General features: G+C 39.8%; 2 protein-coding genes across 2 annotated transcripts in view; one reads left to right on the plus strand and one right to left on the minus strand.

Annotated features, from left to right (window-relative positions):
* The window catches only part of prkg2 (protein kinase cGMP-dependent 2), a 36,508-nt gene extending 29,316 nt beyond the window's left edge, over nt 1-7,192 (plus strand). The window contains exons 19-20 of the mRNA XM_034872885.1: nt 114-1,519; nt 7,181-7,192. Coding sequence (XP_034728776.1) covers nt 114-209 — 96 coding nt within the window. The 3' untranslated portion in view covers nt 210-1,519; nt 7,181-7,192. The remainder of the gene's footprint in view (nt 1-113; nt 1,520-7,180) is intronic.
* The window catches only part of bmp3 (bone morphogenetic protein 3), a 5,581-nt gene continuing 18 nt past the window's right edge, over nt 6,332-11,894 (minus strand). The window contains exons 1-3 of the mRNA XM_034872902.1: nt 11,165-11,894; nt 8,935-9,860; nt 6,332-6,576 (exon numbers count right to left, since the gene is read on the minus strand). The exon at nt 11,165-11,894 is cut by the window's right edge and continues 18 nt beyond it. Of these exons, the coding sequence (XP_034728793.1) occupies nt 6,385-6,576; nt 8,935-9,860; nt 11,165-11,441 (1,395 nt within the window). The 5' untranslated portion in view covers nt 11,442-11,894 and the 3' untranslated portion in view covers nt 6,332-6,384. The remainder of the gene's footprint in view (nt 6,577-8,934; nt 9,861-11,164) is intronic.

An 11,894-nucleotide genomic window follows, 5' to 3' on the forward strand; every position in this document is an offset into this window, starting at 1 on the left:
TAAATCAGCAATGGTGTTACACCACTGTTGCATTCCAAAACTGTTCTATATTCAGAAAGCAACTTAAGAATTCAGTCTCTCACCCTTTCCTCCTTCATTGTCTTCTCTTCCAGCTTACAGGACCGACAGATCACAGCTATTTCGACAGCTACCCTCCAGATGAGGACAGTCCTCCTGAAGAGCTGTCTGGTTGGGATATGGACTTTTGAAACAGATTGCTCCATCTTTCCATTGTTGTCTTTTCTTTGCACACCCTAACCAAAGCTTGATGGGCAAAGGCCAGCTTACATCAACGCGGGGCAACATGATGGAGTACCTCAGGTTCTGGGCAACAGTAGCTGCAGTTAGCGGGTTACTTTCTGAACCACAGATCAGCCGGCTCAACACAAACGAACAGTTAAAGGCTGTTGAGTTCGACTGTGAAACAGTTTGTCATGTAACAGTCATTGAGCTTTTGGTTAGTTGGCTATATCTGACCGGCACTTAAGCTAATCTAGTACAATGTAGTGCTAATTGTGATAGTAGTAGTGGCATGTTAGCATAGCAAGCTAGAATCTGTAATACTGAAAAGCTACTGAGGTTCTCCACAATCTGCTGCTACAAAATGTTGCAGTGGATAAACGCTCACGAAAACCAAAAACACAGCTGGCAGTGTTTGTGGGTGGTAAGCCATTGAGGAAACAAGTCCTTGGATGGTTAGGGAAATTGCGCGAAACAAAGTAGGCAGTAGGCGTAGATTTAAAAAAAAAAAACACACACACAAGTATTTGTTACGTTGGAGTTGGGTATTGAGAATCAGCTCGGCTTTGTGACCAGGTAAAACATTTTAGCAACCTAGAATTCATAAAGGAACATGCTTTTTCATTCAGCTATTTGAATCCCAACAGTAACGTTTGAATGGCAAAGTTTGGCCTTAATGCGCTTCAATGTACAGTTCCAGTTAAGGCTTATGTACAGTGGCGGACGGAGCTAGTGCTAAAAAGTGTTGCACAAAAGAAAACAGTGAGATCAGGTAAAAAGGCCAATGTTATACAAGTTAAATCACTGATGAGAGAGTAGTAACGTTAACAATTTTACCACATACTGTACCAACAACATTTGACATTGTTATCTTTGCTGAAGTTTCTAAGTTAGTAGAGTAATTGATTACAGCTTTTGCTTTTTTAAGCTTTAGCTCCTACTGCTTTAGAGGGAGTAAGCATTGAAACAGACCAGTGACTGTTTTTACAGTCCTTAATAAATAAACGGCCATAAAATAATATTTCGCAGATACCAAAAAAATACAGTTTTCAGACACTTTTCTCTAGGCCCTCAAGATGGTTCCAGATGTGGATGGTGGGGAGATTCGCGATGCAGTCTTTATTTCTTACAGCTGAGAGAATTTGTGATTACATTGGCAGTTTTTTATGACTGTTGAGGAATGGAGGTGTGTGGTGAGGAGATCTTGTGCGGAGACGACACCCCGGAACTTGAGAATAAAACAAACTCGGGAGAAGAGATTCTACTTAACTGCTTAGACGTCATCAAACCCCAACGCAGTACTGTCCTACACGTGAAACATTTGTGCTAAGAAGCATCAAGAGTTCCCTGTGCCAACAGTGTTATCCTCAGAGTCCCTCCACTGCCCAAACTAGACAGACATAAAAACCTTAACACCTTTCACACTTAAGTTCTACAGTGTGAACATCACGCAGCAGGGTGGCTGACCTGAAAAAATATTTACCTTTTTGAAGCTGAGTTAACTCTGCGGTCCCCAGTTTCTTAAGAAGAAGGGCAGTTCTGCTCAGTCTGGGGCGTTGATGACGTGATGAAGAGCAGCAAAGAGGCCATACTGAGAAGAAAACCATCAGGGTTTACCTTGGGGGGTTTCCGGGTTAAAAATATATATATTTTCCATTTTCAAAACTTGAGGTTTTACAGTAAATCGACTGTGTCTATGTAAATACTGAATACTGTCAAGCACAAGCATAAAAAATACACAATTTATACAATCCAAGCTACTTGTTCCTTTGTGTAAACCTTAAAAACTGGGTGAGTGAATCTTGTAAATACCACATTTATATGTATACATTGACTGGTGAATGTGTGTGTACAGTATGTACAGTGTGTGATGTCGGTGTATGGAAGCATAGGAAATTCCTGGAAAAGCTGTGGCCTTATGGTAATTACTACTGATTTTAGGATACAGCTGTGTTTGTTAATTTTTTTTTTTTAAATTTGACATTTTGGTTTTGAATAAATTAGTTTTCTTGAAATTTTATTTTATGCCACAATAGATTATTCTTAATTATTTTATATTCTCACCATTATGTTCAGAGTGGGGACATTTTGACTTGTCAAACAGAGCGGTGTGTAAAGACATTAGCGATAGCTGCATAGCATTTTGTTCAGTGCCAGGCACGATAATCAAACTAAATTCAACTTCAAACAAACATACTGACATCATGTTCATGTTTGCTGATTTTTGTTGGCAAGTTATGTTTTGCTGTAACCAAACAGTAGCGAGTGATGTTAAAGTTCACAACAAAAACAAAAAACAGAAGAAATATGCCAATTTAAGATTTTAAGATATTAGTTTTCCCACTAGATTTACAACCTGTCTAGCTACGTCAATGTCACCCACAGTGACGTAGCTAGACAGGTTTGTTACAAATTTTTTCTGCTAATTTCCAGGAATGTCTAGCTATGATTTTTTTTTTAAAAAGGCCAAATTCTTAATCCTGCCTAACACCTGTACTTTAACAGCTGAAGAAATCAGGGAGTTGGGCAGCAATTCAGGGTTTTGCCACCAGGCCAGCCACAACCATGCTGGCCTACAGGACCCTTACATAAAACTATTTCTAATGTCATCACACTTGCTTTACTGCCATGACAAGTCACAATGTCTGCCACAAGAATGACCTGTTGCTCAATTTGTGTGGATTCAAGACCGAACTGTACCTCAAAATAAAGTTTTACAAAAACAGAAATGTAACCAAACTGTAAAAACGCCAACATGTATTTAGACCTCCTGTTTACTGAACATCGTTCGTGCTAAAAGATTTCAAATATCGAAGCCTATGTTAAGGCAAGGGGACAAAACATCAAAAATAGTCTGTCTACCATACATGATTTCAGGCAAAGAAAAAAATTTATTTTTGTGCAAACAATTTTGTCTGTTGCAACACACATACTGTACTATCTACAACTGCCTCTGTCGAGACAAATCCAACAAAGTATGTACTTTACGTGTATATAAAATGTAAATATTGACATTTTGGGCACTATTAAAGTTAAAGGCAAACAGTTATACTGTAAATAAAGACATACTGCTAGGTTTTGCAATTGAATATCAGAAATATTCATCTTTTTTGCAGAATTGTACCAAGGGAGAGATAAAAGAAATACATTTTGCTTTGTGTGTTGTTTTTTGCCGATACCCTTCAAAACATTTAGGCTTGGAACCAAAAACAGCTTTGATAGATCGGAGTCTTGCATACTTTTATTCATATCTTCTAATGCTTTGTAAGGTAGGTCGGGGGGGGGGGGGGGGGGGGGGGGGGGGGGGGGGGGGGGGGGGGGGGGGGGGCTTTAGTAGTGACATATGTCCATCACAGATATAAAGACCATTGACATGTCAGAGTGTCGGTCCCCCTTTCCCAGATCTCACCTGTACAGGATATGCAACATACAGAAAATAAATAGATGCATGTTAAAGGTCATTTCCATATACAAATATATTTTATGAAGCTTACTGTACAAGCATTTTTTTTTACCTACAGCATTACATTTACAAAATAGGGTAGAACATGGAAGAGGAGTAAGCTCTTTTCAACTGCCGATGTACTGTACTGTGTCCAAGTCTCTTTGATTTTTGCACTTCAAAAGACATCAATGGAGTTTATAAAACGGGTCGAGTCTCGAACGCAGCACGAGGAAAGCTCTCAAAAATGACTTGGTAGCAGTCGTCATGTCTGCAATGTTGTACTGGCACAATTAAAGGAAGCCACTCCATTCTACAGCATGCACTGAAAACATCTGGATTGGCACAAGATGAGGAAGCACAAACTGGAAAAAGGTGTCAGTACAAAATATATAAAGTTAAAAAAAAATCTGCCCTTAGCTATTGACTCAAAACAAATGTCTCTGAAATATAAAAAAAAGTGAATGATTCTAAACACATTTTAGAGAAGATTCTCCATATCTTTTAAAAGACAATGCACTGTGTTCACTTACTGTAGACTATTTGGTACCATTATAAAAAAAAAACTATTCCCAGCTGCTTGCTTTGACTTCATTGCAAGCTGAGCTCAGTTTTCTGAACAAGGCGATGAATCAAATCAAACCATTTCAAAAGGCACTTCTATCTCAAAGAGACATTAGCATAAACATATAGTAAGCTATATACAAAAACAATGTACAAGTGTATAGAAAAAAAAGTTTGCTGCTCTGTTTTCAGTCTATTTGCTCTGAATAAATATTTGGTTTTATGAACTCTGACAACGATAAACAACACAAGGCAACGTTACAACGTGTTAACTGCTCTTCCAGGTGTGCCTGTGGTTCACTGTTGACCTTATAACAAGTATTAATGATTTATGTAAAATCTTCTCTATACAGTCATTATCAAAGGCTTCTGTGACCCAGGAAAACAGACCACATCTCCCTGACCATTCAATATATTAGATGTAGTGCTCACCATTTTTGATTTTGATTATAAACTGGAATTTCAAGATCTGATGTCAACATCTGGCTGAAAACTTGGTACTAAAATCCCAGATGCAAAATGTTGAATTACTTTGAGGAACTCGCACATAATGCACTGCTCATTTTATTTTCTAGGATTGCCACCAGAGGACCCCGTTTACTGTGAACTTTAGTTCCCAGTTTTTATCATGCAGCGGAAAACACAACAGTGTGTTTGATCCATTTCAACTCTTAAAAGAAATCCAGGTATTCTTTCAAAGAAAATTGGCAAAATAACAAAAATGATGAGCCTTTAGGATATGTGAACCAAAACTGATTCCAGACCCGCAGTGTATATTTACTTTTTACTGACATTTTTGATATCTTAGTAGATTAAAACAGATTTCTAGAAGCATTCTGGCAGTTTATAATAGTTTTTCTTAATACATGTAATTCTATGCTGTTAATACGATACATACTTTTAAACAGAATGTAATGGTAACATGTTCTGAACTTCAACAATGCCAAAAACAAATAGGTTCAGTCTGGTATCCATCCAGTCCATTGAAACCATTAGAATTAAACTTGTATGCCTGCCACAACTTATTAGATTTCTTTCTGAGCTTCTTAGGTCCAACAAGGCTTTCCAAATTCCACATATCAATTGGATTTTAGAGTCCTGTGGTTTTATACTTGTCATAAACACATGGTGATAGTCCTTGTTCAATGCCCTTTCTCCTTTTCATATGCCTGATTGTTTCAGTATTGTTTCCAAATCAAAGTTTATTTGCAAAACATCTTCTTGGTGAAACAAATGGTATTTTGGGTCTCCAAAACGTCCCATTCCAACAGTTAATGAAGACCACAAATTAAAAGTAGCTTACACTTCCTCATATAATAAACCCTTAAAATGTGGTACTGTACAACAGAGCAGTGATCTAAACACAAATATGTACGGCTATCTACTGTACCGTCTACGTCACAATTCTGGCTTTGGAATCTAATATATCTCTCTATAGCAGCCAAGCCAATAATTATACAATAACTTCTCATATAGCGAATAACACAGTGATAGTACAGTACAGACATAAATACATACAAATAGTAACAAAAAACCATGCAAGTGCGAGCATAGGTGACTTGGTGGTAATATCAAAAGACAACTTCAAGCTATGAAGAAGCTATGAGAGAAAGATGAGAATGCCCCTCCCCCCCCCCCCCCCCCCCCCCCCCCCCCCCCCCCCCCCCAAAAAAAAGGCATCAGTTCAAACTGAGATCATTTATCCTGAAAAGTGATTTTTCCTTCAATTCTTGTCCTTCTTATTCCTCGATCAGTATTTGTATATCTTGATAGTGAGTTTATAAGTCATATTCACCGTGCTCTCGTCCAACATGACTGAGAAGCGATGATTAAGACAAAGATAAACAGTGGTGGTGAAATCGAAGCATGGAGATTTGACTTTCCATTCCAGTTATCTTTCACGAAGGTGACTCTCACGATCCATTCCTTCCCATGACCAGTCTCCTCTTTACCTGGAACAACAGGCTGTACTCTCCTCCAGTGCAAAAGGGAAGTTGTGTTTAATGGGTGTTTGGGAGGGAAAGAGTGTAAGACTTAAGGGACAGGAGGAGAGAGTTTTGGCTGCATGGGCTGACTTTTTTTTTCTTCTCTACATGACATGAGTTTTTTGTGAACAGGCATTGAAGGACAAAAGAAAACTATCTACAGGCACAAGAATCTACAGTCATATTGGGGTAGACTTTCAGCACCACGTTCTTGTCCTCGTCAAAGAAGAGGATGCTGAGGGAAGACATCTTCTCTGGGACACAGCAAGGCTCGGGGATGCCAGGGACAACGCCCACCGCCCGCACTATGCTCTGGATGGTGGCATGGTTAGAGGGCTTCAGAGCCTATAGAGCGACAAAAAGGATTTATAAATGATTTAACATATCCAGAGAAGAATAGGCTGCAAACATTTTGTATTTGAAAAATCCATTATCAAAACCAATCACTGTTAAAGCAAACTTTTTCTTTGTGACGCACATTAATTTCTGATCACATTGTAAAATAATGTGTTTTGCATATTGTTACACAATTTTCTTTTTAGATGCACTTGAAGGAATTGTTTGTAACAACATGGGTTTTGTTAAATGACAATCACGGAAATCAACATTAATAAAAGGTGTTTAACGGGATCAAGAAGTTTGACAAGGAAAACAGAAGCGGACAGACAAAGACTTTTTTTTTTTTACCACATATACCAAACGTATTTGGAACAAAAGAGGAAAGTTAAGGTTTTAATTATTGGCCAAATGTAAGTTGTTAACATCCATCCCAGTTAACATACTGTTAAATTATGAACTACAATTAACTGGCAATAGTAGATTCAGATAATTAATTCATTGTTGGCATGTTTCCAACCTGTCTGATCCTCTAACTGATCATTTGGTGTACCATCTGACGTTGCTGTAGTGGTGTTATAACCAATAGACATGCCCATATATAATAAAGTAGGGCCACATTTGTAATGTACTGAAATTTTCTATTAAGAGTCAATGAGAGCATCTTATACACTTATTTATTACAATATTTATCCTTTGGATCACACAGGAACCACCACCCATAGCAAATTTGTCAAGTTTGCATATCTACTATATCGTGCACAATTAAAAGACTATTGTTCAGTGCATCCAACAAGCAGCTGCAGGTAGACCACTATCAGAGGGCCTGAGCTCTAGCTCAGGTGTGTGTAGCTTCACACACCTGATCAGCTGCTTCATGTCTTGGCAGGATCCAATAAGTGACAGCGCACCTTTTAATAGTAGCTATTTAGCAGCTTTTAAAGTTCTAGCCTGACAAAGGAGAACCAACATCACAGCCAGCAAACCTACAGGAGAGGGAGGAGGTCGCCTCAGGCCCTACTTCTGGGACTAATTATGTCCGACTACAAAGGCCGGCGACTCCGAGGTAATGAATTAAGTGAATGGATCTCGTGCATTCCGGCCATGTTTAAAATACCTGTGATGTTATCTTGTCACCAGGGCCACAAGTTACCAGGGGAGGGGATGTTTAAAGATTCGTTGAAGTACAAGTGTCTTCATCTCTCTTACTTCTTTGCATGTTCTTTCAAATGCAACTGAGGAGAAACCTTTAGGAATGGCGTAAAACTGAGTTGCTTCCGCAAAGGTTCTGGTTCGTTTCCTTCACCCTGATTTTAAGTTTTATTGATTTTCAATGTTGAGGTCAGACACCTGCTCCTCAGAAAGTTGTACATCGGAGCAAGACTATATTTCAAATTTTTTGGTTACAAAGCCATTTGGATTACACAATCTGTAGTTTGACCACTTTTACCCCATGTTTAGTAAAGTAGGACTTCCCTCTGGGCTGACCTTTGTTGTTAAATTGTATAAATTAAGCTCTGATGCATTCAATCAAAGACTTAATGACCTTAATGCCTTCCTTGTAGAAGATAAAAGCATGAGGTACAACTGTAACTAGTTTATCCTGGAAGTTGAAGAGGAAAGCAGATGGCATACATTTCTGTTATTTGGCATTCTCATTTATAATAGAAGACAGATGTGTTTCAGGGACTGATATTAATGTTATCTAAATGAACATTCTACAGAGCAGTAACAGCAACAGTAAACGAGGAACTGAAGGTGTTATGGCTAGATGTACTGAGAGCTCAAGCCTGTTCTACTCACATAATATTTACCATTCTAGCTGAAATAAACGCTCAGTGTTTAAATGTTAAACATACTGATTGATGTTTGGAGTCTGTTGTACTGTATGTTGAGTTCTAGTGTCATATCATGTATGTTATTGCATCAGTTGTTAACATGTATCTGAACTAAAGAATCTAAAACACATTTGTATAAATATAAGGTTTTAAGACTGAGGCTCAAATTTAAATAAAAACCATATGTGGCCTACAATTTGCAATCTATTGGCAGAGAAGAAACAAAACCTGGTTACTGGGAGTGTTGGAAGTATGACACAGTAGAGCAGTGGTTCCCAACCCTTTTGACTTGTAACCCCTAGAAGCAAGGCCATGTCTAATTGCAACCTATTGTCACAAGTTACATATGTGTATGTGCTTAATTAATCCTGTTTTATTTGAAGTTTAGAATCCTAAAAAGTAAAATATTCCAGTAATTCCAAAGAAAAGAAACCCCAATATTGGTGAACATCTGGGGTGCTTCATCTGCTTTCCCATTACTGACCCTCAGGTTGGCAACCATTTCAGAAGTGCACTACAAGAGTCTCACCTTTGGCATGGGGAATTGGCAGGACCCTGAGCAGTAATACGCATCAAACGACTTGGGTGATATAATCCATTCACTCCATCCAATGTCAGCAAAGTCCACTTTCAGGTATCTCCGAGCGCAGTTCCTGGGCTCGTTCCACTGCTTCTTTCGCGCCTTTTTGATCGTCTGCTCATCAAACTGCAGCAGAGGCATCTTGTGCCGCTGATTCTTGCGTGTCTTTTTACGTGGCCGACGGGGCTGCTTGTTTTCAAAAGGTTCGTATGGACTCGTCTCATCCCATCCGGTAGTCTTGTAGGGATACTCGTGCCCAGGAAGTTCGTTGTTTTGCAATGGGAGCAGAACGTCCACCGAGCGCTTGTGTCTGGGCTGCGGCTGTTCTTGTTCGGTGTTGTTACGCTCACGCAGTCCCAGTTTTTGGAAGCTGTGTGAAATGGAGCCTTCCCCTCCCACTGAGTGGTGTCTCTGGAGGGTGGCTACCACACTTTCAGGCTCTGAAATGGCAGAGTCATTGGCGTAGACCAGGATGTAGGGTGAGCGGTCAGACAGGAGCTTCTTCCATTGCTGGGGCCCTTGGGAGGCCACATCGATCCCAATAAGCAGCTCGTCGTGGTGTTTGGCCTGGTTGACCACACGCGTAACGTCCTTCCACTGCCAAGATATGAAGTCCCTGTAGAGGGTCGACACGTTGATCTGAAAGTGTCCCAGAGTCCTTATCTTGTTATCTACAGAGGCAAAACTCCAGATGACCATGTGGATGTGGTTGTGCCTCCGGGGGCCATGGCGTCCACAGCTTTTTGACCTGGAGCAGCCCTGGGTGCTGTTCTGAATGTCTCCAATGTAATAATGAAGAGTGGCAGACAGAACGTCTTCTGACTTGGTGAGGGAGGTGAGGTTGAAAATCTGCAGCTGCTTCCCTTTTATCGTACCTGGATATGTAATGAATAATATTATACACACAATACACCACAGTTACAAGACATCACAAACTAACCAACCGTCCTGTATTAATTACCAATAACGATCAGAATAATGATTGTTTAAATGTATTCACTTTATCCTGATCCAACCTTTTCTTAGGCATGTAGATAGCCTAATGTTAGCTTTATTTGCCAAGGTTTTGAAATATCGGAAGTTTTTGGCCTTCACCCCAATACTCCGGATAATCCACAAAACACACTTATCATATCTAAAATGCTCCATTTCTTTGAAGGATAGTAGTTTCACTTAAAACCTTCCACAGTAAGGTCTGTGGATCATCCAGAGTAACCAGGACACTGTATATGAAAAGCGATTTGCTGTTGCCTTTTTAAAAATATAATACAGCAAGGATTTAAGTTAAGTAAATATAATTGCAAAAAGCCAAAATCTCTAACTATCTTAAAATCCAGGCAAATAAAACCTCAAACTATTTGCATGGCTAGATACCACTGGGGGTAAGAACATGTAAGTAATTTGGGTGAACTGACCCTTTATGTGCTTTAAGATACAGCACCCAGGCGACAGGAGGCACTATAATCTAACAAACTTTAACCCTAAATTGAAAAAGGTCGTTTTTATTAGTGCACAAGTCGAAGTGATAATAACACAGCGCGGCCTGTAAGCAATTTAGAGTTTATAAGATTGACGTTACTGTAAGAGTTCCCGGAGAGAAAAACTCTTAAAAAGCCCCTTGAATGCAGAAGCTCACTGCAGTGAAAACTCTCCAATTCTGCCCCAACACAGGCAGGCTGGGCAGCTGCCAGATGCCTGCTCGAAAGAATATCTTTCTACACTATCAGACACTGAAATCAGAAGGTGAAAAAAACAACTGTAAATGCAAAACACGTGTGATTAGCTGCATGCAGATTTATCGGATGCGGGATCTCTGTTCCTCGCGCAGGGCATATAACAGGTTGATGACATTTCCATGACTGGATCAACAGGTGTATCTTAGTTTCTGCTTAGCACGTGAATGGCGGTTTTCACCTTTCTTTACAGTTTTGACTAAATCAGGATAATAAACATTTTGCTTCTGAAATGCGTGATCATTTTTTTACTTTGCCTAAATTGTGCTCACATTGTAGCTCGGTTCACTTTGTCGGGATAATTCTAACTGAGTGAGACAGGACACGTTACCAAAACCAGTTTATTCTACTTTTACGAAAACGTATTAGACAAGGCTCGCATTTATGTCCTCTCTTTACTGGTAGAACTCAGTGTTGTTAACATGCGTAAAACTTTGGACACCTACCCCAGTGCGCTTTGAAACTGCGGACGGTGTTGCCGTCCTTGAATGGAAATCCCGCCCGGTTGTACTTCGCGTAAAGCATCTGCATGTGTTCCGTCATAGTATCCTGTAAAAGCAGATCCTGGTCGTCTTTAGCAGGGTTCTTTTTATCCTCCGAATGCGTAAAATCCACCTTTCGTCTGTCGGGGAAACTGTCTGTTTTCAGCATCGCGCAGTATCCAACGCACATATAACTCCATCCGTAAAGCAGTACGACCACAAACCGAGAGTACAGAGCCATGATTGAGCCAAATTGAAGATAGCAGCAGAAAAAATAATAGTAGTGGAAAACCTAGCCCGTTTCCAAAAGCGATCACTATCTCCAAAAAGACAGACCATCACCTGAGGAGTCCTCTCTTAGAAAATGATACCATTACCTTTGACAACAGTCACAGCAAGAGAGGAAGATGGGAAGGAAAACGTAAGAGCGTTAACCAAGTTGTCTCTCTGCTTTTGATAAGTTGCAGTTCTAAACATGCCACAGTCAGTGAATGATAAAAGTTCACAGCAGAAGTTGCAGAGGAACAGATGAGGGAGAACTAAGCCGCTACAACAGCGAGGCTCTTGGTTTTGTATCCGAGCTCTAGTCTGATTTCAGGACCAGCAGTCAACCGTCCCCCCGTCTCAGCTTTCATTGAAGGTAAAGCATGTTGTGCTTGGTATTATAGGACTTTTGGGACCAGCTGGGTATTCT

The sequence above is a fragment of the Etheostoma cragini genome, chromosome 5 (genome assembly GCF_013103735.1).
Source record: "Etheostoma cragini isolate CJK2018 chromosome 5, CSU_Ecrag_1.0, whole genome shotgun sequence".
Classification (NCBI taxonomy): domain Eukaryota; kingdom Metazoa; phylum Chordata; class Actinopteri; order Perciformes; family Percidae; genus Etheostoma; species Etheostoma cragini.